General features: G+C 47.2%; 3 protein-coding genes, 1 long non-coding RNA gene and 1 pseudogene across 5 annotated transcripts; 1 reads left to right on the top strand and 4 right to left on the bottom strand.

Annotated features, from left to right (window-relative positions):
• Nucleotides 1-1039: 1039 nt before the first annotated feature.
• Nucleotides 1040-2925, bottom strand: LOC118473407 (uncharacterized). The gene is made up of 2 exons (XR_004852797.1): nucleotides 2128-2925; nucleotides 1040-2047 (listed from the first exon to the last, which is right to left on the bottom strand). It is a non-coding gene; the product is annotated as an uncharacterized lncRNA (long non-coding RNA).
• Nucleotides 1095-3881, top strand: LOC103639253 (CASP-like protein 4B1). The gene is made up of 3 exons (XM_008662014.4): nucleotides 1095-1701; nucleotides 1803-1938; nucleotides 3200-3881. Exons 1-3 carry the CDS (start codon nucleotides 1304-1306, stop codon nucleotides 3389-3391), a joined length of 726 nt encoding a protein of 241 aa, XP_008660236.1. The 5' UTR covers nucleotides 1095-1303; the 3' UTR covers nucleotides 3392-3881.
• A 2481-nt stretch (nucleotides 3882-6362) lies between these two features.
• On the bottom strand, nucleotides 6363-12436 carry LOC103639252 (protein SCAR2). Of its 2 annotated transcripts, none has more exons than XM_008662013.3 (9): nucleotides 11957-12436; nucleotides 11153-11313; nucleotides 10871-10994; nucleotides 10649-10781; nucleotides 10456-10523; nucleotides 7375-10366; nucleotides 7214-7297; nucleotides 6987-7094; nucleotides 6363-6893 (listed from the first exon to the last, which is right to left on the bottom strand). In XM_008662013.3, exons 1-9 carry the CDS (start codon nucleotides 12109-12111, stop codon nucleotides 6852-6854), a joined length of 3867 nt encoding a protein of 1288 aa, XP_008660235.1. In that variant the 5' UTR covers nucleotides 12112-12436; the 3' UTR covers nucleotides 6363-6851. The 2 variants fall into 2 exon arrangements, with proteins under 2 accessions (XP_008660235.1, XP_020399639.1); XM_020544050.3 differs by lacking the exon at nucleotides 11957-12436 and adding an exon at nucleotides 11444-11603.
• A 2349-nt stretch (nucleotides 12437-14785) lies between these two features.
• Nucleotides 14786-22703, bottom strand: LOC100283511 (spliceosomal protein). Its single transcript, NM_001156411.2, has 5 exons — nucleotides 22509-22703; nucleotides 21725-21897; nucleotides 20933-21026; nucleotides 20457-20533; nucleotides 14786-15211 (listed from the first exon to the last, which is right to left on the bottom strand). The coding sequence occupies exons 1-5, from the start codon at nucleotides 22579-22581 to the stop codon at nucleotides 14927-14929; spliced, it is 702 nt and encodes a 233-aa protein (NP_001149883.1). The 5' UTR covers nucleotides 22582-22703; the 3' UTR covers nucleotides 14786-14926.
• LOC103639251 (uncharacterized) lies at nucleotides 15218-20450 on the bottom strand (annotated as a pseudogene).
• Nucleotides 22704-27592: the final 4889 nt, after the last annotated feature.

Genomic DNA, 27592 nt, shown 5'->3' with positions numbered 1-27592 from the left:
GCAGCACTACTGAAATATTGCAAAACGTGATAGCAAGATCAAGGGACACTACATTGAGCGAGCCAGCTAAGGTTAAAGTCTCGAAAGTTTTTTAGGTGGGTTTCTGTTTTGGTTTTCTTCTATTATTATACGGTTATACTTTCTACATTTAACAATGCAAAGGGGGAACAGGCAAATACAGTAGAGGAATCTATTGAAAATGTTTTTTGGTTGATTGTTGCTACATAAGTAGTGTATTTGTTTCCTGCATCATCCCTTGTCAGTTTTTTATTAACCAATTGTACCGGGCATCCTTTATATTGCAGGTTGGTGATAAGCCATCTACTTCATTCCAAGTTGTAAGTCGTTCTGACTTTTATGTGCATATAGGTTTTGCTATGCACCTAGATATACATCATGTCTAAGTACATAGTAAAATATATGTATCTAGAATTTCATCTACATACAAGTAGGCAACATAATACATTGATCCTGATGTCACAATGTTTAATGCAGTCCACCACTGCCGCGCCTGCTCGCGGTTCCTAGGCCTCTGGTGCCCCCTCCCCGTTGTTTATAGTAACAGATATTGATTCTTGACAAAGGAATTGTAGGATATTGAGATTGATGATAGTATATATGTTTAGTTTCTATGTAACCATTATATATTAATATTTTGTATGTTGTTGCAACCCATCCCCACTCTTAGACCCTTATTAATGTGAACAACATCGAGGAATAGATGCGTAGGAATCAGGCTCATGTTGTTCAGGAGGTGTATGGGAGGATAACGAGATGTGTAGTGCTCTTTAAGTGTGCAAGTGCATCTATGGATTGTATGGTTCTTTGGTTTTTGTTGTTCGCTGAGGTGCAAAGTAGGAAGAAAATGCGGCCCTAACCTTGCAAGCGGGGAATGTATCGTTTTTTGTTGTAACTGAAATATGTGGTGTTATTTTTTGTGCATTAACAATTTGTTGAATATTTTGTATATCGTTGCAACGCACGGGCATCTACCTAGTATACTCATATGTCGCCTGTAGGACAAGGTGGCCGCTCGATCCAAATCAAATTTCAAGTTTATTGACAAGTGGGCCCGAGCTCACTCAGGGATGATTCTTTCATTATTTGTTTCGTTTGGGTAATTATTTCCACTCTAGTGCAAGTGAGCAACCGCTGATCTGTCTGTAAATGCACAAGTGCCTTGCCGGGCTCACACACAAAAGCACTTTTGTTTTTTTTAACCCCCCGCTAGCAAAAATTGTTCCCCTTCCTTCCTCACTCCTTCTCTCTCATCCACCACCTCGACGCTTTGCGCCGCTAAGCGATGGCGATGGTCATGACTGACGCCGACGCCGCCACCGCCACTGCCACCGCCGACGCCGCCACCGCCACCGCCACCGCCACCGCCGACGCCGCCACCGCCACCGTCGACGCCGACTCCGTCACCGCCACCGCCGCAGAGAAGCCGAAGCACGCCGAGAAGCCGGACTACGCCCCCTACAACGGCGCTTCCACCGCAGATGGCGGCACGGGCGCCCGCGTCCGCCGCGGCGGCGGCGTGGTGGATTCGGTGGTGGCGCGGTGGCGGCGGGAGGACATGCTCGACAAGAGCCCCCTCGCGCTGCATGCCGCGGCCGCGGTCTTCGCCTTCGTCGCTCTCGTGCTTGTCGCGTCCAACCAGCACGGCGACTGGATGCAGTTCGACCGGTACCAGGAGTACAAGTGCGTGAGCGGACGACGGTTGTTGGGGGTTCGACCTTGGCGTGCACTTCGACTCGTGTTTATTTGTTTATGGATTATTGCTGCATCTTCTCTCTCCCTAGGTACCTGCTTTCCATCGCGTCGCTGGCGCTACTCTACTCGCTGGCGCAGGCGGCGCGGCACGCGCACCGGATGCGCGGCGGCGTCGACCCCATCTCCTCAGCATCTGGGAGGCTTCTTGATTTCGTTGGTGATCAGGCGAGTCATTGCTTCCAACTTTTAGTCTGCAGCTATAAATGTTGTGCCGACACAGGTATTTCGCTCAGTCAGCAAAAGTCCGACGTGTTTTTCGATTTGGTCGAGATTCCTGCTCAGTGACGAGAACGAGAGAACAATATGAGTGCAATTTATAAACTGATGAGCAAGAGTAAAGGTTCCAGTACAGACATTCTACTTCCGTGGTGAAGAAACACATCAATTCAGTAGTACTGTGTAGGAGAATTCTCTCCCGTAGCTTTTCCCCCATCTGATTAGCAGCATAACAATGGTGCGAGTAACTTTGTGACTTGTGAGAAGAGGCACAACACCTTTTACTGTTGGATCAGTCGGATTGGTCTGTGATGCTCCTTTTCCAGGCACACCTTCAACTCAACAACCTAATACCCCTTCAGTTTCTTTTTGGAAGAAACTAGGCAAAAGGATAGTGGGCTAGAAGCTCTCAAAAATGGTCTAATAATGTGGGCAATCTATATGCTAGTACCAGCACATGACAGGCCACCAGCAGCAATCATGGTAATGTGGTCCCAGTATTGGGAGATTGGAGTGGTTGGACCAAACTTCCAAATGAGCTCGAAGTTGGGAGTATGTTTTGAATCTTCAGTTCTTCAGTTGGTTGGAGATAAGTACTGCATGTCAACAAAAATGTTCATGATGCCCATTAGATTATGCTTGAATGCATTGAAATGCTCTCGTGTGAAACAATGAAGTTTGAAACGTCTGAGGGACTATGTACCCTTAGGGTTTGTTTGGTTGATTGGGAATACATCTAATATTTGAATCAGCGGCCTCACTTATTCTAAGGACACATAAAAGTTAGAATTAGATTTTCTGCAACTTGAATTTACTTTCTAGTGCATACCTAGATTTTGTTAGTCAAATGGAGTCAAAATAATAAAGTTCAAACAACGTATGTGGCATTACATGAAGTAACCTTTCATGCCATGTGGTGTATTCTTATAACAGTTAAACTGGCTAAGAGGGTTTTGTATCGAAGTTCATGCTTATCCCTCCTTAGATTCTTTGATCAGGACTCAAGAGGTTATTTATTTCATGTCATGATACCATTTCTAGTGCAGCAAGGTAACAAGATTTTTTTGGTTGGCTGCAACTTAGTTCTTTCAAGGCATTCTTTGTACTGAAACTGATAGTTATCAGAATCTTCTTTAGACGATTTCTATTGCAACTTTTAAATGATACAACTTAGCTGACAGACATCTGTGACATCGTTTGCAACTTGCAGGTAGTTGCGTACTTGCTGATGTCTGCGCTGTCGGCTGCTGCCCCGATCACGAACCGCATGAGATCTGCAGTTGTCAATAACTTCACAGATGCAACCGCTGCAGCAATCAGCATGACCTTCTTTGCATTTGCAGCTCTTGCCTTGTCGGCAGTGGTTTCTGGTTACAAGCTCTCCAAACAAACATACATGTGAATCATCGTCGTAGAAGTAAAACCCATTAGGCCTTGTTTGGTTGCACAAGGATCGAATGGGATTGAGGGGAATTAAATCCATTCTTGTTTAATTTTGACTAGAAAGAGATTTAATCTGCTCCGATCCCCTTCAATCCCTTACAAACCGAAGAAGCCCTTAGGTGGAATATTCATTATGGATTGCTTAGCCAAAGAAGAGAAACCTCTGATGCTTCTCTTCAACTTGAAGGTCATCTGTTATGTGTTACGGTGATTGTTGTTGCTTGCAGTAGCTTCCATGTGTGTACATAGAATTATAGGATTCCTGAATATTATTGTTTTCCTTTCTAAGATATTCCTGTTATAATCAGAAGTAGAGCTGTATGCTTATTTCAGGGCTCATGATTTTCCTTTACCTCTGAAAAGCGAAATGTTTGCTGCCCTAATTGTAACATGCAACTTTGCGCTGCGTTCATTACTGTCGGAAATTTTCTGGTTAAATTTCTAATTGACATGGTTGTTATATTCATTTTATACAAGGTTAACTGGTATTAGTGGCGTAAGCTCTGTTTCTGATTAGCTCCAACTTTTGATTTGATATCTGAAGTCTGAACAAGGTGCAGGTGGTCTGGTCTGATGGTTTGATATGCGTTGCAAAATTACTGTAAAAAAATCATATCTAGTTTTAGTATAATTTACCGCTGTTAATAAAAATACATATAACATTCATTAAATGTAAACTGTCTGCGACTTCATTGATTTATATCATTATTACTGATTGATTGAAAACTTACTGTTCCGACAAAATTGCTAAAAATGATGTCAAAACGTATAGACTTTTGATAATCAAATCAAATAACACTCAAAAATATTACTGGTCTTAATAAATATATCACATTACACAGTATGCATTGCACACATAACTATCAAAATAATAATATTTGATATCAAATGAATTACCACTGTTAATAAAAAGTATTAATACTTTCATTTAAATGCAAAATGTCTATAACTTCATTGATTTATATCATTATTACTGACTCATAGACAAATCACTAAGAGAACATAATTGCAAAATAATGCTGCCAAGAAAAATGTCTAAAGTTTTATAATAATAGAAAAACAAGTAACCCACTAACATAAAAAAAACATTAGGTATGATTGACGTGCATGGACCCAATAAGCGGGTTAATCGGATCCATTCTATGCTCCGCTGGACTGGTTTCACCGTCCGATCGACTGGCTAGTTAATTAGTCCGATGGGGCCACCAGCCGCTAGGTCAGTGTCTCCAGATGTCTCGTCGGTTGAATTGCTTGACAATTTCAATCATAGGTCTGGACCCCTACGGGTGGGTCTCAGACCTCCGCAAGGGCTCACCGGATCCCCGACACAGAGTAAAAACACTATATAGCTACAGCAAGGGCTGAAGACCCGTGGGATGCAGGTGGCATGCGCAGTTCGCAAGACATGGGTCATGCCAGTAACACATGCGTTACCGAGGCGAGACCATTGACTCTCTGCGCCGCGCATGGACAACTCTCATCATGATTCCTATTGTTCCCGCTCGGTGGTAGGCGAAGGAGATAGACGGAGGGGACAAGATGATACCGTCCATGTACCCCCTAAGCATGTCGATGTGCTAGTCTACGCCGCAGCCTAGACCAAAGCCTTCATACACACGCCGACAAGACTTGGCGGAGGTGAATCTGGTCAAAAAATCCGCACGGAGACCAAAAGAAGATATTTGCCCACCACAGGAGAAGACTTCGGTCCACCAGCTCTATTCGTTGCTCTATGCTTCATATTATTATATTTCTGGACCCACTTGTCGGTCCAGTGCTCATGTATGTGCCCCCTTGGATTATAAAAGTGAAGACACATACGCTACAACAAGAAAAAGGCTCTCTCGAGCCCACCCGTGGGAATCCTCACTTGAACTCCCTAGAGACATCTCCATCCAGATCCAGGCTTTCTCAAGCTCCCAGCAATACAACTCACAGTGTAGTAGGGTATTACACTCCGACGATCCGAACCACTCTGAATCTTTGTGTGTTCTTATGTTCGTCCATCTCATCAAGCAAATCCTAGGCTGCCCCCTGTCCTTAAGATTAGGCGGGTGCATTCCACCATCCGGCTGGAGTTCGCTCTCCAGCAACGACCTTGTTTTAATTTCTAGAAACAACATATTTTATAATATTTTTGTTATTTGTGCATGTGGTCCAACACAAGGATGAACCTAGGATAAAATAGGAGTGGAGGCACACTTGTATTGTAAGGAGAGCACCAAAATGTCATAGTAGAAGCATCTAAATTGGGCTAAGCAGAATACTTTATGGTAAAAATATGGGCTCTAGTACTTTGCAATAGAGAAATGTGCAGGAGACTGGGCCCTCACTCGGGTCTATGTAGTGCGTCCTTGGTCCAACATGCCATCCAATGCTTTGGGTCGGCCGGGTGGCCCATCCTGCCATGCTCGGACAATCAATATGGTCCGTGACCCAGCATGGCATGCCCGTTTTACTCACTGGGCCTTGAGGGGTTGTGCTTAACCAGACCGTGCCTAATTCAGGTCTGCGCCAACCCATCTAGATATCCATAGATAAGTCAATTTTTTGTCAATCATTTGATTTGCTACCAAAATGGCTAGCATCTCACAATTAGTATGCCAAATCTATGGCAATTGGCATTTTTTTTATTCTAGTTTTGGTATTTTTTCTTGTCAAATTTTGGCATGGAAACTTTTGGTAGCCAACCAAATAGACCCAGCATCTTCATGTACAATTCAGATTTGGTGCGTAGGAGTGGTGATAGATCACGATTTAAATGTTTATTCACAACAAAGTTTGAGCCTTTAAATAATTTTAGTTTAAAATTAAATAGAAATAGAGCCTAATTCTAATCCAATTTGATTCTTAAATTTTGCAGTATAAAATTTAGAGTCTATTACCACCCCTACCTGCACTGCTGCACCATCTGTTTCCTGAAACTCAGCTTAGGCGGCCAACTGTCGGATTCAGAGATCTGTACAGTCATATACAACCTAGGAGGCATATACAATTCAGTTGCTTGCTCTATCTGCTTCAGATGTCCAGAACAACTCAAAAATCATGCTTCTTTCTGTACACTCACCAAGTTACAAAAATGACACTAGTCCTAGGAGGCATATACAACCTAACAATCCTCACCAAGCACATGAAACTTTCAAGAGGCGCATCGAAAGGTAATAAACATTGACGCACTTCGAAACTTCACAGATAGTACAAGTAGAGACACACTACGTTTGCAGTTGCAACGTTGCTTCTACCGTTCCTGCCCATCCATGGGCATCACCTGGTCCATGCCAATTGTCTTGGCATGAAAACCTGTGGTAACTTGGCTCTATTTCATCTTTTGCTCCATGCAAGAACAGGGACACAAAGGTCTGATCGATGCAATCACTTCTGAAACATCAGGAGCCGAAATCGCTTTGGGGAAGAGCCAGCTACTCACTCCAGCTATCGTCGTCATCGTCATCAGCAACAGCCTGTTTTAAAAGAAATAATCATCATTTAATCATAGATGATACAGCTACGATTGACTGAAATTGTAGCTAGGAAGCAATGGAATGACTTGTAACCTGGCGAATCGCATGGGCTCTCTCTAGAATGGCCACCACTTGTAAGTTAGTTTTTGGACCACCCATTACATTTGGTCTCTTTGCAAGAACAGGCTTCAAGTTGAAAGACTGAAACAATTCAAATTGGTTCCAGGCACTTTTAGCTTAATTTGACTGCATTTGCTTTCATTAGGGAAACAAACATGATAATGATGGTGATGTGGCTTAAAGCACCCTACAAGGATTACCTTGTTCTTTATCTGTTCCAATAGTGTGTTCTTCTCATCTGCAAGCTTACTCGAAGGCTGAACCAAAGTTGGTACCTTTCTTAGCTAAAAGGGTAAAAGAGAAATGATTAGGTGAGGATCTTAAAATCATTTTAAACCAAATATGAAAGAGTCCTACACACCATGCTTCTGTCATGAGAAGTAACAGGAAGTAGAGGGTATCTAGGTGGTTTTGGCACTGTATGAGTTGGTGATTTTGATGATTCATCCTCTAATGCAGAGGAAAACTCCTCTGCCTTGCGATCACAATCATTTTTGTCGTTTTTCTGTTGTGCTGGCAAGTCCAGATTTTGCATATGTTTAACAGCACCATTTGGTTTGTTTTCTTCTGAATTTGCAACTTTGTCACTACCTGCAAATGATAATTCCTTTTCCTTATAATATGCAAACAAATCAGGCTTCCCGCTGGTCTTTTGTGCTGCCAAACCAGAAAGTCCGTTGTTTAGTTGGAGTTTTCCTTCTTGTTCTGGCATGAATTTTATATTACCAAACTCTGACCATGCCTCTTCCGGAACAACTATAAGCTCAGGTAGCTGCAATGGGTGCAGATTTTCACTTTTTACTGAATCAATTTCTGCCAAACATTCAGCTTCTGACGAGGGAAATGGATTGGAATCCTGGGCATGATATTCATCTCCTTCCTGGTGATGGTTTTCATGAAAATCCATGTTAAGGAGTTGATTTGTCTCATGATCACTAGAAATAGTTGCCTGCGCTACTTCATTCTGCAAACTCAAGCCTTTGTGGAGATTGTTCTCCTGAAGAATATGAGCAGCTTCACTTTCTTGTTGTTTTGCTGGAGGTTTTGGCCTTGGTGGTCTCCCGATCTTTGCAGATAACGGTGATGAGCATGTCTGTATCTTGTTTGTTCTCCACTGCATCGGTGGAAGAGGAGGAAGTGGTGGCGCATCTTCAGAAGAACCATTTTCTTGTTCATTTCCATTAGTTGGATGAGAAGGAAAGACATTGAATGACTGCTGCATTGCACCATTAAGCATCCAATCAAAGCTCGAGATGACTGACGGTGCAACATCTCTGGAGTCAGAAGCTAGTGGATCTCCAAAAACTTTACTGCTATTGAATGAATTCGATGGTTCCTGATACACAGCTTGATGAAACTCATGTTCTATCTCTCTGTTTACAGTTGGTTCAGGAGTTATAGCCACAGTGGTTGAGCTGCATAGTGGAACTTCCCCATTTTCCCCTACAATTTCATTGTTGTCGAGACACAGATCTTGTCCAAAAGTAGTTTCTGGATGGAAATAGTACTGTTCATTTTCTGGCATGGCATGTTCGCTGCTGATTACTGACTCATTTACCACATTAGGTAGATCAATGTCCGTGAATGTTTCTGATAATGTAATATGATCCACTTCAGGGCTATCGATGACCTTACATGCCACTGTATCATCTTCATCTGCGAGGGCGAGTGGAGTTATCCGGCAGGGATCATCTGATTGCTTGGATGAAACCGGTGAAGAGTTCATACCATCTGAAACTACTTGCTCTTCTATGTACTCGGCTGTTTCATCATCCAACACATATACATCAGATTTATTGCTTTCCTCCATATCTTCCACATTCACCTGCTCTGAGTAAATGCTGACTTCTTTCAAGTCTTCACACTTGCCAGATGAATTTTCAGAAATGACTTCTGTATGAATGTCCTCATTCACATCCTTGTCAAGATGTTCCTCAAACTTCTCTTGAGCATGCTCCAAAATATGGTTGAGCACTGCCATAGATGAATTCTCATGCAGTGAAGTACTTGCACATCCTTCTTCCTCTTGGGAACTGGAAGATGTGATGATGCTTGCCAAGTAGATCATGTTGGGGTCCTGAAATCCGTTTCCTTCATCAGGGACTGAATCATGTGGACTGTCAGTAGGTGGAGCATCATGCTCCTGCCCATGGTTCATTTCTTCCTGCGGGCATTTTCTTGAACCCACATCATCATAGGATGAATCTGGCAGAAATTTGTGCACGTCACTCTCCTTAATTTCAACAGGAGGGTCAGAAATTCCCTGATACTTGACATCACATCCCACACTGTTTGCTTCAAAGTCATATAAGTCGCTATCTTTAGTGCCATCGTACTTCAGTTCAAGGAGTTGCTTCGCCATGCACCGGAGGGAATCAGAGAAAGGGTCATGCTTCTTGGAGAGTTTCCTTGGCAGAATGCCAACTTTTGCAGCCATGCTGCCGACATATCTGGACCTCTTGCTTGCTATTTTCTTGAAGGAAATAGTTGCAATGTTAGAGTTCTCCTTGACTTCCTTGGTCTTCTTAGTAATATCTTGTGTGCCATTTGATACAGCACCGGTGGCACTGCCATTGCAGCTCTGCTCTTCAGTAGCCTGCTCTCTTGCTCCAGATTCTGGAGCATTGAAATCTTCGGTGAGCAATTCCTCCAAGGAGCTAGTCCTCTCATGATCCCAAGAAGCAGGTTTTTCTTGGCCAAGCAGTTCCTCTAACGAGCTGGTCCTCTCATGTTCGCCAACAACCACTGGTTTGGTGTTTTGTGTGGAGACCGTGGCTTCTTCATGCTGGTTACTCATATCTCTATTTGCTGAGGGAACATCTGGCCTATCTTTCTTGTCGAAGTTGCTGTTCCTCGATGTCATGGCGTTTTGAGCATTGGAGAATCTATTGTCTGAATCCATCCGATCAAAGGTACATTGTCCATGGCCCCTGTGTTCCGAGTCTGTCTCCGCTTCAGAGTCCACCGTGGTTAATGCGTCCACGTAGACATCCAATTCGGAGTTGTAGCCCTTGCTGCTTCCAGCTGACCGAGCATCTGAAGAACGTGACAGTGCTTCTTCAGAAACTGGTCTGTTCTTGCGAACAGCGACCTTGCCTTTGCCCATGTTGACGGACGTGTCTACCATGGTATCTCTCTCTTCAGTATCCGATTCAGGTGAACCATTCACAGATATACGCACTTTTGAGTGGCCACCTGTGACGAGTTTCTCCTCTGACGAAGGCTTTTCATACAGATTCAGCATAAGTGGTCTGAAGCTTTGGAATACAGATCCATTTAGTTGGCGGTACTTCAGCCGTCTGCGGTTTGTGGGCACTTCATCCATAGCTTCAGCAGATGGATCAGTCTCCAGCCTACAGAGATGGACAGAATAACGCTTTTAGAATAAGCAAGCAGAACGACAGCATACTGGTACAGGCAAAGAGTGTGGGAGGACAGGTACTTGGAGACATTGTCGGCTGCGTTAGGGGGCTGGAAAATCTGGGCATTCTCAAGGTTAGGCCTGATCTCCTGCAAGAGTGGGACAAAATGAGTTTCATACACTGGGTCCATCAAATTTCCTGAAGGATAGTTTACAAAGCTGACTTCAGCCAGCGAATATACTCCATACTGGAGAACTTGGTGGTGTTTATTACCATGGCTTTGGGAGGTCTTCTTTCATCTCGAATTCCTTCCTCATGCGGCAAGGTGGAACATGCGGAATCCGTCCTGAAGAAAGACGGGTCGGTGTATCTCTTCAAGCACGCCCCCTCGCCGCCGATATCATACCTGCGCATTGAACGATGCTGCAACCGTCATGGTTCAGATCTTCTCAGTTGCCCCACACACACACACACTAGAGATAGGTCACACCATACTTGTCGAGCATGAAGAGCTTGGGTGGTCCGCGACACTGCTTGATTGACTCCATGATGAAGCGAGGCGTGTCGCCTCTCGTGACAACCCCTTGGTCGACCCTCGGATTCGAACGCCAATCGACACCTGCAGAAGGGATTAAATAATTTAAATTACGGCTTTCACAAATGAGGAGAAAAAAAGCAGACTGGTCTTGTTTCTTTGTTTACTAAAAATTGAGAAGTAGAGAAGGGTAAGCAGCAGAAGAAGAGAAATCTGCACTTGTTGGTGCTGAATGAACCCACCCCTGTTAGAAGCGACATGCAGGTAGTCTCTCTGGCAGGAGTCTCTCTCCAGCAGCGGCAGCTCTGCCTCCAGCTGCTGCACCCGGAGCATGAGGCCGTGCCCTCGCGCGGACGTGCTCATCACCTCGTCGTACAGGCCGTGGAACACCTGTGCAGCAAACCTGCAAGCCGTGCAACAATGAGGTGAGTTTTCAGTTGTCTTCCTGTTGCGATTTCTGTTCCGTTTCCTACTCCAGTTTTCTTTGCTCCAATCTCCGGGTATCAGAAACTAATTAATCGGAGCGTTCTTACATAGATGAAGATAAGAAAGGCTTTTGGAATTTGGTCTTTTTTTTTCTTCTCTCCCCCTAGAAAGGGCAGCAGCTATTTCGATTCACAATTACGCACTTATTATGATCGGAAAAATATTATGACGGCACATTTATCTCCCCGCTGCTGAGCTAGGAGTCCTAGCACAAGGCCGTCACAGAGTTAACGACCTGGAAAGTCAAATGTCTAATGCATCAATCGCCTACCTTTTCTAAAAAAAAAGGGAGGAAGGGTTCCAAAACATAGCATATAGCAAAAAAAAAAGCATTAGGTGATCCACTACGACCGAAATCCAAATTAAACGCGATCGGTCCAGGAACCATGACGCACGCAGCGATTCGAAATGCGTGGCATCAACAGCTGGTCCAGGAAAAATGGAGACGCTCGAATGCACCCACGGAATTCAGACGAGGACAGCAAAATCCTTATTCATGGCTGGGCGGACAAAGGAGAGAAGAGCAAGGCTGGAGAACGGGAATGGTGCGGCGCACGTACTCGGCGAGGTCGCCGAGCTGGCGGAGGACGCCGACGAGTCCGGCCATGGCGACGCCATCGAGGACGTCCTCCGGGTCGTGCTGGTCGGCCGCGCGGTAGAGGTCGCGGCCACCCAGCGCGTACTCGTTCCCGACCGTGTGCCGCGACAGGGGCATTGCGCGCAGTCCTCGAGACGACGCCTCCTCCTGCCGCTGCCCGTTGTAGCTTTTATCCCCCCGAGCAGGCGGCCGCTTTACACTTAGCTTCCACCGCCGGCCGCCGCTACGCTAACGAAGCCGCCTCAATGGATTGGCGTGGTGGTAGTGCTCTTGCGGCGAGCTAGCATCGGGGGCCGGCCTTTTTGTTTCTTCTTCCTCCCGCTCGCTGTCTCGTACTTGCAGGCGCGTCAACACGAGCAATGCAAGCAGGGACAGAGAGATAGGGAGGGGGAGAAACTGGGAGAGGGAGGCTAGTAGTTTCGTTTCGTTTCGTCCCTTGATACGTTCGTGCGTGACTGCGTGCCCCCCGCCTCCCTGGACTGCGAGGTCAAGCGGGACCCACTAGCGGCGGGGTGGGGACTAGGGATGGCAACGGGGAATTTCCCATCGGGTTTTAGCTCCCAAACCCGTCCCTGCGACAAAAAAATTTCCCCGCGAGGATCCCCGCGAACGCTTACGGGGGACATTTCTTCCCTATCCCTGTTCCCCGCGGGGATAAATCCCCGTCGGGGATTCCTATCCTCGCTTAAATTATAATTAAATTATACTTCATTTGTTATTAATGTGAAACATTGTCACTCATACACATTATTAGATGTAAAAAATCATTATGTGCGCATTAAAATCAATGTATTTGTACAACGGGTGATCTCTTGACAAGGTAATTTTTTATTCTTATCATTAACTATTACATAAAAATATTGTCACATGTAAGTTTAACGGGTCCCCGCGGGGAACGGGGATGAGGAATGCTTCTCCATTTCTGTCCCCGTTTACCCATCGGGGGAGAATTTTCTCCCATTTACATCTCCGTGGGCGAAGAAACTTCCCTATCCCTATCCCCTAATAGAGAAATTCCCTACGGGGAATCGGGAATCGGGTCTCCATTGCCATCTTTAGTGGGGACTGGGGCGCTTCTTCATGCTCTGGCGCGGTGCATGTGAACTGGCTAACGAAGCCTGTGATCGCGCGCGTACCCATTTACTGCCGTGCCCGTGCATCAAGTCGAAAGGTAATTCTCGTGAGTGATTACTGATTAGGACTTCTGGTAGCACGAATACTGGATGGAATTGAAGGGGTCAAAATTGAATAGCAAGAAGATTTTAGTTGGAAGGTGATTTTAGTCCTGCATTCCTTTCCGGTGTCTTTGCTCCTAACCAGGCTTTTAAAATAGCTGGGGTGCCGTATCCTTGGCACCAGTCATTATCTACCGCTGCGTCGTTTCGCAGCGACATCATCGCGCTGATTTTTATATTCTTTCCACCACCTTCCTTTCCAATGTCACGGATGGGAATAGAGACAATTAAACTGCTTATTTTTATTCCTTCTCTCATGGACTGGGGCGCTTCTTCATGCTCTGTATGTTCTCGCTGTTTTTTCACTAGCTAACGCTAATATCCGGAAAGGGAAGAGGAGAAGGGTTGATAGCGACTGCATGAGTGCGGGCCTGAAGAGGGAGGGGACGACGGAGATAAGACATGATCCAAATAATGGAAATAAAAGTTATATCTGAACCATTAGTTTTTATGATATATTAAGTATGGGTCCAACTTATTTAATGGATTTAATAGAAGTTATAAATGTAGAATGATTTGGTTGGATGATTTTTACAAAATTTTAACTGGTGGATTATATGCTACTATATATAGATAGATAAGGAACTTCCCCACGATCCTCATCCTCCCGAGAGAGCAGTTATAGCTACCGATGCCCGACCTTTCCATGCACATCTTCGCCATGACGTAGTACTGGGCGGCATTATTTTCTCGAAACTTTCATTTACTACCGCGCTACCGTCAGTATGAACAGCAAATGGAGAGATAAATCCTCCGGGGGGGGGGGGCAAAAGATGCGTCACATGATCGCTCCCTCCCGCGCATTACACGACAAGGATCACTATTCACAAGGCTACAAGATTTTGATGCCTGATTCGCCACAACAGAACGGCGGCAGGACCAGCGACGACAAGCCCCAACAAAACTCAAGCCAACCCAACCGCCCACCTATTCCAACCAGATAAGACCAGCACAGTAGCCTCGCTTACACGGGTGTGAGCACCACCAACAGAGACGCACGCCCACAAAAAGTGGCCGCCGTGCCGGCCGAAGCCAGAACGTACGAATCTACGGCGAACAGTCGAACACGCAGTATGCATGGGCGCACACGCACATTCATTCATTCATCTACTTCAAAGCTACTCATGCACAAACCTAATTGAGGGCCACGAAGACCCAACAGCAATCCCATAATGGCCAAATAGTGGGAAAGGAAGGTTGCACGCCTCCCATTCCATTAGACAAAAAAAAAAGGTCGCCACGAAGCCAACCATCCCACTACTGATCGAAATACTTGTTCAACAATCATGCCTGCGACTACTGGGTCGACACCTCTGATTCCGGCAATATACTATCGGCATATGTACACCTTGACCAGGTGGAAGGATATGTGGCCATGATTTTCGCCTCGCCTTCAAGCGAGAGATACGACCATGACCCGCCCAGCCCAACTTCTACCACTGTAGACTGTAGGCAGCAGATAATCGAGACAGCCCTATATATAGGCACAATACCAGACTTGACAAGAGCAAAAGCAGGCTCAACATAAAGACTGAGCACCAAACACGGTTTAAAAGTGGCAAGAGTCTAACTTCTAAATTAAGCAAGTGCTTTCCAAAAATACATGGCCGGAAAGTAGACTAGATACTGTGGCTCGATTCCGGAAGGCGGAACGGAAAATATTATGGGTATTGGGTACAGGGATTCCGCGAGGGTTCTCATTTTTTGGCATAGGATATAGCCATGGGGTTCTCCGGGGTGATCTTGAAGCCCTGGAGAGCCTGCATCGCCACCATGGACTGGCCGTCGTCCTCGAACTCCACAAAGGCAATGCCTGGTTTGGCTTCGATCATCCGGACTTCCCGGAAGCCGGGATACTGCTGGAACAGGATCTGGAGCATCATGCTCGTGGTCTGGTCTGGCAAGTTCTGGATGAAGAGGATGTTGTTCGGAGGAGCAGGTGGCTCCTGCGAAGCCTTGCCCAGACGAGACGCTTGATAGCCCTGTGTACAAGTCGTCAAAGAAGCTCAACAGTTAATGAAGAAACTAGCACTCAAGGTAAGGTAGAGGTACAGATTACAGATTATAGAACTTCAGTGAGAGACGTTTCGTTAGTTCGAGTCTTTGACATATGAAACTACATGAAAGCGAGGTGATAATCTGAAGTTATTAAGTACATTAAGCCTGTTTCAATTCAGGTACATTATTCTACATAAGGATGACGATCCATTCAGTAAGGCTATTGGACCAACGGAAGGATATGATATCTTACTAACTAATCTCCCATTAAATCCACATCATGTAAGGTGAAGAGTCATTAACTTGAGCTTAACGGTTGGGAGAAATCATATGACAGCAGACTTTATCAGCACATGGGTGAGCTAATATACCTAAACCAGAATTAAATATGGGAACACAAGAGGTTTTCTTAGACTACTCTCACTCTCAGATTACTTAACAAACACCTTAGTAAGCAGATAACACTTTCATTTCCACCATCCGTTCCTCAAACTGACCACATAGAACAATAAAACTCAAAGAGAACTTTACTATTGTAGACAAAATGCATAAGCAGCCAATGATGCCTTGAATCTTTCAACGATACCACTGAGATTCGCGTCACCACTGCTACAACTAAACGTTGGTGGTTGAACTGAGTGACCTGTAGATGGGCAGGTGCATTCTACTCCATTTTTTTCCCTAGGAACCCCGTCTAACATCACCTACATGTTGATGTTTAACAACTTTATGCCCAGCTCTGAACCCAACAGGTATTGTTTATCTAAATCTTTTAACATATAACCTAATTCTACCAAATCAGTGGCAGGCCTGTCCTTACCTTCCAGGTGGCAGGAGTTAGAGCAAAAAGAATTCTGGAAGTACAAAAGCAAAAGTACTATCTGCTAACTTTATTAAAAAAAAAAGGATGGCGTTCCACTTTGATTTCTTATTTTAAAAGAGTAAATTTTACTGCCGTGCCGAATTTTCATCTAGGTCCTGGTAATATCAAATTGCACATTTCCCTAAACTTGTCCCGAGTTCTCATCTAGGTCCTGGTCCTTTTAAATTACGCATTTAGCTCCCTAAACTTGCCCCACATTCTAATTCCAGTCCTGGTACTTGCAAATTGAACACTTTGATCCCCAAAGTTGTATTATTTTACCATTATAGTCCATCCACCCCCACAGCACCATCCTCACATCCACCACACCGAACATGCCCACCTTAATCCTTACTCACGTAGCCATGTAGCATTGCACCATGCCACCATGCTCGCCCTACTACCTCATACCTGCCCATGTTGCATCGTCAGTGTGGTGCTGCAGCCACGTTGCCATGCTAGGCTATATCATGCCTGCCACGGCACCCCGCAATGTCATGTGCTACACTCGCCCTACTACGCTACAGCGATGGCCTTGCTGTTGTCGAGGGAGAGTGAGCAATAGAGTATGGGGAGATAGTGAGAATGAGCATGAGCTCCTACTCAGTGGGGGAGATGAAGGGGGTGCGGTGTTGGTGTTGAATGTGACTGCTGCGAGGCGGGGGCTGGTGTCACAATGGGATGGAGCAGGAGCGAGTCAAGCAGAATCGAGGGGGGCCACATTGGCGAAGACTCAGCTGGGACGTGCGGTAGGGCAAGAATGACAAGGGCAGCCAAGCAGCGTAGCAGGTCCCATGGTTATTAAAACGTCGTTTAAACGACGATTAAGCGTCGTTTAAACGCTAAAACGCGATTAGTAGATAAAACATCCGCACGTTTACCAAAACTGCGTAGAACGTCCGTTCTGGACGTTCTATGCTATATGGACGTTCTATGCTCATAGCGTTCGTGGGCCTTAATGGCCTAATGGGCCTTTACCTAGCCGCTAATCCAACGCGCGCAGCCGCTGATCCATCGCCGCCAGACGCCATCGCGCCCAGCCACCCAGACGCTTGTGCTCCAGCCGCCGTCGCGCGCGCCCAGGAGCCGCCAAAGCCAGACGCCGTCGGCCGTCCTCCACCGCCCTCCAGGTACGCCGCCGGCCCCCTCCTCCCTCCTCCCTCCGCCGCCACCCCCAAAGCCGCTGCCGCCGCCAGCTACTGCCTCTCCCGTACCGCCGCCGCCATCGTACGAGCAGGCCGTAGGGGTGGGTGGTGGCCGAAGGGAGGAGGATGACGACGAGGGCGCCGGGGCGGTGATACGGGCACACCTGCTCTCCGACTTCAAGGCCGCGGTGCGTGCAGGAAAAGTACTGGTGTCCGACCCGTCGTCTGGAAGGTCCCCACTCGCATCCTCTTCTGATTCTATAGCGAATTTTGGTTGAGAGTTCGGAGTTCTGCACTTCCTACTTGCCCTGCAAGGGTTTAGTGTTGATATTTCATTGGGATAGTTGGTCATTTTTCCATTCTTTCTAGCTGACTTATGTCTGTCCTCATTATTTTTCTGGTTGTATACTTGTATTGACTATTGAGACATGGAGATAAAAGTTACGTAGTGTATAATTTTTTATATCTGCAGCGCTGGTGGTTTGTTTGGTAAATGGGGAATGGACAATACTCTGTTGGTTCCCTGTTAAGTGTTACATTTTCAATGCAGTCATGGAAATGGAATTAGATGTTGCTGTTGTGAAGAGAGATGACCTTGGAAATGCTCATGGTCTTAATCTTGATGAGTTCGATGATGGTTACTAATCATACATGAAAGTTGTAACTTGTGTTGTGTGGTTGAACTTATGCTAATGTTGTTTGGTTTGTGAACTCAACTTATGTATGAACTTATTCTATATTTGAAATTCTATGTCAAGTCTGAAAAGACGTTTCAACGTTCGTTTAAACGTTTAAACGTTGAAAAGTTGGTTCATAACGTTTTACCGTTTTAACAACCATGGCAGGTCCTAGGAAGCTAAGTCTGCACATCCCTCCATGCGCTACACCATTGTGGGTGGATGAACACGGTACAGCATGATGTGGCCACACAAATGTGGTGAGCACATGTGATGCAGTGTGGGGAATGGGGATGAACTGAGATGGTACAGTAATACAAGTTGAAGGAGTTAAGTGTGTATTTTGGAAGTACTAGAACTAGTATGAGAAGATGAAACAAGTTTAGGGAGCTAAATGCACAATTTAAAAGTACCAGGACCTAGATGAGAATTCAAGACAACTTTAGGGAGTTGAATGTGCAATTTGAATGTGCCAGGATCTAGATGAGAACTCGACAAAAGTTTGAGGACCACCGGTGAAATTTACTCTTAAAAATAAATAGAATGGCCAAAAGAAAAAGAAACTACTACAAATAAAATGACAACCATGACAGTAATTAGCAATTTAGGTAAACTACTTATTTAGAGGAGTTCCAAGTGAGACTGTCAGGGCAAACACTATTAAATTCACCAGAAACTTGCAGCTCAAAAAAAGAACAGGATGACTGAGCTATATCTTGTCAAATAACCTTTCTATATTGTAGAAGGGAAGAATCTTAGACAAGGAAGCAATAGTAAACAACCACAAGGTAAAATTCAACAAAAGTTGACACAAGACTACTGCAGTGACAATAAAATGACAACCATGACAGTAATTAGCAATTTAGTTAAACTACTTATTTAGAGGAGTTCCAAGTGAGACTGTCAGGGCAAACACTATTAAATTCACCAGAAACTTGCAGCTCAAAGAAAGAACAGGATGACTGAGCTATATCTTGTCAAATAACCTTTCTATATTGTAGAAGGGAAGAATCTTAGACAAGGAAGCAATAGTAAACAACCACAAGGTCAAATTCAACAAAAGTTGACACAAGACTACTGCAGTGACAAGATAGTATTATCAAAGTATTGGAGAAATTCAATGAAGGACAGACCTGGTGCAGTGGTGAGAGCTGTCACACTGCACCAGGTTGCGGGTTTGAAGCATCCTCTCCGTATTTGCAGGGGAAGGCTTGTCTTGGTTTATCCCTTCTCCTGACCACGCTCATGTGGTAGCCTCTGGCACTGGATCTACCCTTTTTGGAGAAATACTATATTTTTTAAGACTATGGTACTGTCAGAACCAGTATTTTTTGTAGTTTTGGAGACAGGAATATTGATGAAGATGTTAGCCATACAATCAAAGCGGGGTGGATAAAGTTGCGTCAAGCATCTGGCCTTTTTTATGACAAGAGGGTACCACAGAAGCTAAAAGGCAAGTTGTATAGGACATTACATCTCATATGTTGTATGGTGCAGAATGCTGGCCTAAAAAAGACGTCATGTTTAGCAAAAGTCTTGTGAAAATGTGTACGTTGTGTTGGATTTATGGGCATACAAAAAGGGATCGGGTCCAGAATGATGATATACGTGATAGTGGTAGCACCAATTGAAGAAAAGCTTGTCCAACATCAGTTGAGATGGTTCAGACATGCACAACGACAACCTTCAAAGGCACCGGTGCGTAGTGAGATCATAATGCGCTATAGCAATAGGAAGAGAAAGACCGAAGTTGACATAGGAAGAGACAACAAAAGGAGACATGAAAGGATGAAACATATCCAAAGATTTAGTCTTGAATAGGAGTGCAAGGAAAACAGTTATGACCAAACCTTAACTTTTGTGTTTTATTGGGTTTTAACTCTAGCCTACCCCCAACTAGTTTGGGACTTTGTTGATGTTGTTGTTGGAAATTCTATTGAGACCTCTTTTTTCTAAAACGTGGTTTTGCATGTCTTTGGCTTATAACTATAGCTTCATGATACCAAAGTTTTCTACATTATCCAAATAGGCCATAAGAAATGCTTGAACACAGTCAGATCATGACATTGTGAGCCTTTATACTTACAGTTGGTCTCTAAAAGCAAAGCATAAAATCTAGTGTAAACCCATTCAGGTAGGTTGGAAAGACATTTATTATCACTGTCAGAACAATTGTAATCCTAACCCGTGTCACTAGGTCATTCAGATATTTTTAAAAAACTACTGAGCAATAGAAGACTTACGTGAAATGCATATGCAGTTTTTTTATATTATGAACATAAAACTAAACTAATCACATAATGATAGGCCATATCCACCTTCGTATGTACATGGGCATATAAACTTTATTATAGCAAATGCAGCACTAAAATACATGAGACCTCACAAAGGACAGATAAGTGGCCTAGTATAATAGGCAAATTTCGGTAATGCAATGAAACAACTGTTGTACTAGCACTGTGAGTCTGTGACAGCCTTATTAAATAATAATGCATGAAAACAGCAGTTAAAAGGAAATAGGGTTCTAAAGCAGAAGCAAACTTACAGTTCCATTGCTTTGAGCAGCAGCAGCATTGGGGCCAGCTTGCTGTGCCTCTTCTGCTCGTCGTTTTTTCTCAGCAGCTAAAATAGAAACAAGTGGTAAGTTGAAAAACTAGCAAGTGCAAATTTCTCAACATTCCAAACGTAAAAAATAGAGGATAACAAAATCAAGTCCTGAACCCATAACTCAAATAGAGCCATGGGCAAAGAGATAAATAAGTTCAATATATGAACTATGGCAGAAATAGAATGTAACACAGGACTGCTTGCTTTTGCCCAACTACTAGCTAGCTGTCCAACCACATGTCCATGGAATAATAACAGATTCCCACATACGAAACAACAGAAGTCATCCTTGAATTAAGAATTTAGGTCCCTAAAATTGCATATGGTACTGAAGGCTATTTAGCATCAGAACGCCAGACCTTGTTACAAACCAGAATCTGGCATACAGTTGCTGAACCATGTAATTAGAATTACCTTTCTCCTCTTGCTTCTTCCTTTTCTCCTTAGGTGCATAAGTACCATCTTCTTTTGCAATACAGTCTGATTTTGTTTTTGCATATTGTACTCGCTGTACATGGAAGAAAAAACAAAAAGTTAGTTCTGAACCTCATACATGACAGCACATATTATTAAGCCTCCATTCCTGAATTCATAAAATAATGTGATCAGAGGGTAAGAAAAATATGTGTTTGACCTTATTTAAAGGTAAAGAAACAAGACGCTGCACCAAGAGCACTAGACAAGGATGTCTTTTGGTTGTTTAGCATTTAGATATAAGATGTGCGGGGTCCGAGGAAGGGTATCTTTCAGCGCCAAACCTTACCCGCATAATATGCAGAGGCCGGGGCTCAAACCCGGGACCTTCCGGTTACAGACGGTAGGCTCTACCGCTGCACCAGGCCCGCCCTTCATTTAGATATAAGAAGAAACGAGTGAAAATATCCTATAAAATATGAAGAATGTGCGCCTATACCATCAATCTATGGAATTCATTAGAAGAATTGAGAAAGGTAATCCTTCTCTGTTTCAGCACTGGCCAGTTATTATGTGTCACTGGATGTCTCGAGTCTCGACAACATATGGATGCTCAACTGAGCAACAAATTGCGGAGCAAATTGCAGAACATAAACTTTTGCAGGCCTACCATACAATAATGTCTGGCTCGGTACTCAAAGTAGGATATTGCTATACTCAAACATCCAAACCAAATGACCAGGTACAAATCAAAGTCTTGCAATACACGGAAATAATATAAGGATGCATTACCATTTTTTTGCCGTAGAAATCAAAGTCTTGCAATCCACGGAAAGCATTGGTAGCAGCTGTAATCTCGCTAAACACCACCCATGCCTGCCCTCTCAGTTTCTGTGTTTTCAGAGCCACCACATCCAGTATCCTTCCATACTGCGAGCACAGGGCATAAAGCGATCTCTTCAACTCTGCGCGGAAGAGAATCACACGTTTCGGCAATGAACAAAACGATGGTTGATGCTGATTAAACAAAATCAAGACATCGTATTCATGAACACATTTAGGAGGCTTTGGTCACTGGGCAGGGATATTACTCGGCCACACATATGACTCCCCAGTACAACCGACACTACACCCCAGACCTTTTGAGCTGGGTCGTCGGTACGCCATCACGGCAAACGCGCTATGTTCTTGTTCTGTGGAAGAAGGCAAGGATTTAACGAATTTCTACCGAGCCAGTGGATCAAAACGCGCTTAAATATGCCACTGGATTTCTGGCATACAGATAGCAAGAGTTCTCCCTAGACCCTAATGTCGAAAGCAGACATGGCCCAGTGAGAGAGAGACATATAGTTATTAAAGCATAATCAAAACCTATCAATCTCGAACTGTGCCTGCAGCCAAAATCTCAGAACACTGAATCATTTATCTATCTGTTCCGAACCTATCGATTCTGAACTGCACACACGACGGAGCTAACCGAATCCTAGAGCGACGCGACGCCGAGCAAATTCCCAGATCGAGAACCTAGGGTTTTAGGAGGAATTTTTAGGCGTGTGCAGGCGGATGAGAGCGGTACCTTCTTTCTTGACCTTCTCGTTGAGGTTGTTGAGGTAGATGGTCTGGTTTGGGGGGATGTCGGCGGACAGCATCTCGTCTACCTCCTCCGCTGCTGCCGCCGCCGCCGCAGACGAAAAACGCAGAGATTGGTGGTGGTGGTGGTGGTGCTTTCGGTTTCGGGCCGGGAAGCTCTTGCCGCGCGAGAGAGCGTGTTGGGTTCTTTTCCTCTCTCTCTCTCTTTTCTGGTGTGTCCGAATAGGTGGGCCTAGGCTGTGTATTTGGGGCTGGGACACTACGGCTGGCCTGTTTGTGGGTTGTGGGCGGAATAGTTCTGGGCCGAATAGCGTCCTGGCTTCGGAAACGGTTTCTGGACCAACCAGATTGCTGCGGAGAAGGATGGGTTACGGAACTGAAGCATCTGTCTATTTGACATCAGCAATATGACCATGATCAGACATTCAGACTTAGGTGTTGCTCAAACAATTGCAAGAGACCAGTTGCCAAAGCAGCCTAGTAAGAGGCCATGCAGCGTTCCTGGAAGCTGGCTGTTCGCTTCGTCGATCCATGCATCACTCCGTCGATATAACTCGGTCACCGTTGCAACAGACCAGTCGATATAACTCGCCTCGCCGGACAGCAGCATCTCCTCAACCTCATGCATCTGGAAGGATGCCCGGAATTGGATTCATCCGCATGCATGCTTGCTCGTTCGTTCAAACTTTGCAGGCTCCTGGTGCTGGTAAAAAAAAAGGAAGGTTTATTTTTGACTCGAACCAACAACCAAAGCGAAGAATGAACGTGCGCCTAGAAAGAATTTTATGCCTCGTATCGAACCAAATCAAAGAATGGATATGGATGTGCATGTTCAAATCCAAGACCAAGAGCGACTGAGCGAGTTCATTATTATTCTACGAACCTTATGCCGGATGCTCGCACTTCGCACCGCCCGACAGGAGCAGGGTACAGTGTGTTGATACTTGCTGCTCATGATTATGTTCACTGCGACTTTAAACTAGTTGTTTAAACTGATGCAGCTATAAATACTATTTATGATTCTAGCTTCGTCCTAGGCGCTGCGCATCAGCAGTTAGGCATGCCGTGCACGTGCAGTCGCCAGCAAGTTACAGCATGACAAGGCATACGTGACCTTATTAGAATGTACTGATTGAGTGATTGACGTGATATATGATCATAATTCAAACTTAAGTTTTCGTTTTCAAATCTGTCCATTTTAACCCTAATCCACCAGACTACAAGTTACACTCAATTTTGATATTAAGTAAGTAGTATACATGGTTTCTTATTCAGACGCCATGAATAATATAGTAGTGTAGTATGTGGTTTCTTATTCAGATGGTACCCTGCCATCACGAATTTCATGTTCGCCCAGATGCGAAAATGTCGTCTGGATATTGCATAGAATAAATATAGCATCGTTCCATTTTAGCCCTTGTTCGGTTATTCCCATTATACATGGATTGAATGGGATTGGAATTTTTTTTGAAGAACTTTGACTTGCTTGGGATTTAAACCCACCCAATCCCACTCAATCCACATGGATTGAGAGCTAACCGAACAAGCCCTTAGCAATTCAGGATCCCGTGGCTTTGATGCTGTCGGGGACCATAATTAGGGGTACCCTCAAGACGCCTAATTCTCAGCTGGTAACCCCCATCAGCATAAAGCTGCAAAGGCCTGATGGGTACGATTAAGTCAGGAATCAGTCCACATGAGTGACTCGATCACGCTTCACCCGAGCCTAGCCTCGGCCAAGGGCAGCCGACCTCGAGAGACTTCCGTCTCGCCCGAGGCCCCCCTTTTTACGGCGGACACATCACCGGCTCGCCCAAGGCCTTGACTTCGCTCAGAAGCAACCTTGACTAAATCGCCACACCGACTGACCAAATTGCAGGAGCATTTAACGCAAAGGTGGCCTGACACCTTTATCCTGACACGCGCCCCCGGCAGAGCCGAAGTGACCGCCGTCACTCCACCGCTCCACTGGCCAGTCTGACAGAAGGACAGCGCCGCCTGCGCCACTCCGACTGCGCTGCCGCTCGACAGAGTGAGTCTAACAGGCAGTCAGGCCTTGCCAAAGGCGCCACGGCGAACTCCGCTCCGCCCGACCCCAGGGCTCGGACTCGGGCTAAGACCCGGAAGACGGCGAACTCCGCTCCGCCCGACCCCAGGGCTCGGACTCGGGCTAAGACCCGGAAGACGGCGAACTCCGCTCCGCCCGACCCCAGGGCTCGGACTCGGGCTAACACCCTGAAGACGACGAAACTCCGCCTCGCCCGACCCCAGGGCTCGGACTCCGCCCTGGCCTCGGCCGAACGACTTCCGCCTCGCCCGACCCCATGGCTCGGGCTCGGCCTCGGCAACAGAAGACAGACTCGGCTTCGGAGGAGCCCCCACGTCACCCTGCCTAGGGCACAGACCCACCACGTCAACAGGAAGCGCCATCATCATCCTACCCCGAATCGACTCGGGTCACGGAGAACAAGACCGGCGTCCCATCCGGCCAGCTCCGCCGGATGGGCAATGATGGCGCTCCACAAACTCTATGACGACGGTGGCCCCCAGCTCTCTTACGGAAGCAGGACGACGTCAGCAGGGACTCGACCGCTCCAACAGCTGTCCCTCCGCCAGGCTCCGACGCACCTCCGACAGCCACGACATCACGCCAGCAAGGTGCCAAGATCTCTCCGGCTGCCACATTGGCATGTACCTAGGGCACTAGCTCTCCCTCCGCTAGACACGTAGCACTCTGCTACACCCCCCATTGTACACCTGGATCCTCTCCTTACGACTATAAAAGGGAGGACCAGGGCCTTCTTAGAGAAGGTTGGCCGCGCGGGACCGAGGACGGGACAAGCGCTCTCTTGGGGCCGCTCGCTTCCCTCACCCGCGTGGACGCTTGTAACCCCCCTACTGCAAGCGCACCTGACCTGGGCGCGGGACGAACACGAAGGCCGCGGGACTTCCACCTCTCTCACGCTCGACTCCGGCCACCTCGCCTCTCCCCCCTTCGCGCTCGCCCACGCGCTCGACCCATCTGGGCTGGGGCACGCAGCAAACTCACTCGTCGGCTTAGGGACCCCCCTGTCTCGAAACGCCGACAATTGGCGCGCCAGGTAGGGGCCTGCTGCGTGCTGACGAACAGCTCCCCGTCAAGCTCCAGATGGGCAGTTTTCAGCCACCTCTCCGGCCCGGGACGGTGCTTCGTTTCGGGACTCTGGAGTTCATGTCCTTCGACGGCAGCTACGACATGATACTTCTTCCACCGCCGCGCGACAACGACAATGGCGGCCGACAACCCGCCCGCCGGCGGCGGAATCGACGACATCTTCCCCGCGTGGTGGAAGAGCAACATTCGGGCTCGCTCTGTTCTCTCCCCCGCCAACGGAGGAGGAGGCGGGGCCGTCAAGGCCAGGCGGGAGGCCGCGCTTCGTCGGCCGTCGAGCGAATCGACGCCCCCGACGCCCCGACGGAAGGCACGCCGGACGTCGACCTCGCGTTCAAGACGGAGGCAGGCGCCGTCCCCCCGCGACACGCTGACTCCGAGCAAGAAGACGACGCCGGCGCGCTCGCGGAAAGCCTGCAGGACGTCGCCCTCGTACCTGAGATGACGGTGCAACCAGTCCCCGATGTGACTACGTCGCTCCTCGTCGACCAAAAGGTACCGACTAACTCCCATCTTGCGTCATTTCGACTCGACCTCAACCCGCCAAACGACCTCGTTTTGGCGGGCGCTCTCATTGAGGCGAGTGCAACCCCACTGGGGTTTCGTATGCGGTCGCCTTGGGACCGACTGACGGACGTCTCAACCTACGGGCCCTCTGGGTCTGAGGAAGATGACGATCCCAGCATCTGTTGGGATTTCTCCGAACTTGGCAACCCCAGTGCCATGTGGGACTTCATGACCGCATGTGACTACTGCCTATCCGACTGTTCCGACGGAAGCCGCAGCCTTGGCGACGAGAGCTGCGGCCCAAGCCGCGAATGTTTCCACATCGAGCTAGGGGATCCCTCCGAAGGCAACCATCTTGGCATGCCGGAGGACGGTGATCTCCCTAGGCCGGTGCCTCGCGCCGACATCCCACGGGAGCTAGCTGTGGTCCCCGCTCCGGCGGGGGGTTACGACCCACAACTCGAGCAAGTCCGCGAGGCGCAGGCCAGGCTCAACGAGGGAATAGGAGCGCTTGAGCCGATCCGTCGGGACGTCGGACAGGCATGGGTGGGCCAACCCCTGGCCGGAGAAATACGTCACCTGCCCCAAGGTCTCCAGCACCGCGTCGCCAACGATGTCAGGGTCAGGCCGCCGCCCGCATCCAGCGGGGTTGGTCAGAACCTGGCAGCCGCAGCGATGCTCATCCGCGCGATGCCGGAGCCATCAACCACCGAGGGTCGGCAAATCCAGGGAGAGCTCAAGAATCTCCTGGAAGGCGCTGCGGCCCAACGGGCCGAGAGCACTGCCTCCCGAAGGCAAGGATATCCCTCGGAGCCTCACGCCGCGACTTCCCGATTCATGCGGGAAGCCTCGGTCCACACCGGGCGCACGCGCAACACCGCGCCTGCGGCCCCGGGCCACCTCGGCAACGAGCACCATCGGCGCGACAGTCGGGCTCACCTCGACGAAAGGGTGCGCCGAGGCTACCACCCCAGGCGTGGAGGGCGCTACGACAGCGGGGAGGATCGGAGTCCCTCGCCCGAACCACCCGGTCCACAGGCCTTCAGTCGGGCCATCCGACGGGCGCCATTCCCGACCCGGTTCCGACCCCCGACTACTATCACGAAGTACTCGGGGGAAACGAGACCGGAACTGTGGCTCGCGGACTACCGCCTTGCCTGCCAACTGGGTGGGACGGACGACGACAACCTCATCATCCGTAACCTCCCCCTGTTCCTCTCCGACACTGCTCGCGCCTGGTTGGAGCACCTGCCTCCGGGGCAGATCTCCAACTGGGACGACTTGGTCCAAGCCTTCGCTGGCAATTTCCAGGGCACATACGTGCGCCCCGGGAATTCCTGGGACCTTCGAAGCTGCCGGCAACAGCCGGGGGAGTCGCTCCGGGACTATATCCGACGATTCTCGAGGCAGCG

This window comes from Zea mays, chromosome 9 (genome assembly GCF_902167145.1).
Source record: "Zea mays cultivar B73 chromosome 9, Zm-B73-REFERENCE-NAM-5.0, whole genome shotgun sequence".
Taxonomy (NCBI): domain Eukaryota; kingdom Viridiplantae; phylum Streptophyta; class Magnoliopsida; order Poales; family Poaceae; genus Zea; species Zea mays.
This window is presented reverse-complemented; position numbering and strand designations above follow the sequence as displayed.

Coding starts and splice junctions, on each gene's coding strand:
- LOC103639252 (XM_008662013.3), bottom strand. CDS start 12,111: ATGCCCCTGTCGCGGCACACGGTCGGGAACGAGTACGCGCTGGGTGGC. Junction 7,298..7,374: donor CTTCTCATGACAGAAGCATG/GTGTGTAGGACT, acceptor TTACCCTTTTAG/CTAAGAAAGGTACCAACTTT. Junction 6,894..6,986: donor GAGCCCATGCGATTCGCCAG/GTTACAAGTCAT, acceptor CTTTTAAAACAG/GCTGTTGCTGATGACGATGA.
- LOC103639253 (XM_008662014.4), top strand. CDS start 1,304: ATGGCGATGGTCATGACTGACGCCGACGCCGCCACCGCCACTGCCACC. Junction 1,702..1,802: donor GACCGGTACCAGGAGTACAA/GTGCGTGAGCGG, acceptor CTCTCTCCCTAG/GTACCTGCTTTCCATCGCGT. Junction 1,939..3,199: donor TTGATTTCGTTGGTGATCAG/GCGAGTCATTGC, acceptor TGCAACTTGCAG/GTAGTTGCGTACTTGCTGAT.
- LOC100283511 (NM_001156411.2), bottom strand. CDS start 22,581: ATGCTGTCCGCCGACATCCCCCCAAACCAGACCATCTACCTCAACAAC. Junction 21,898..22,508: donor CGAGAAGGTCAAGAAAGAAG/GTACCGCTCTCA, acceptor TCTTCCGCGCAG/AGTTGAAGAGATCGCTTTAT. Junction 15,212..20,456: donor CTGCTCAAAGCAATGGAACT/GTAAGTTTGCTT, acceptor ACTTGTACACAG/GGCTATCAAGCGTCTCGTCT.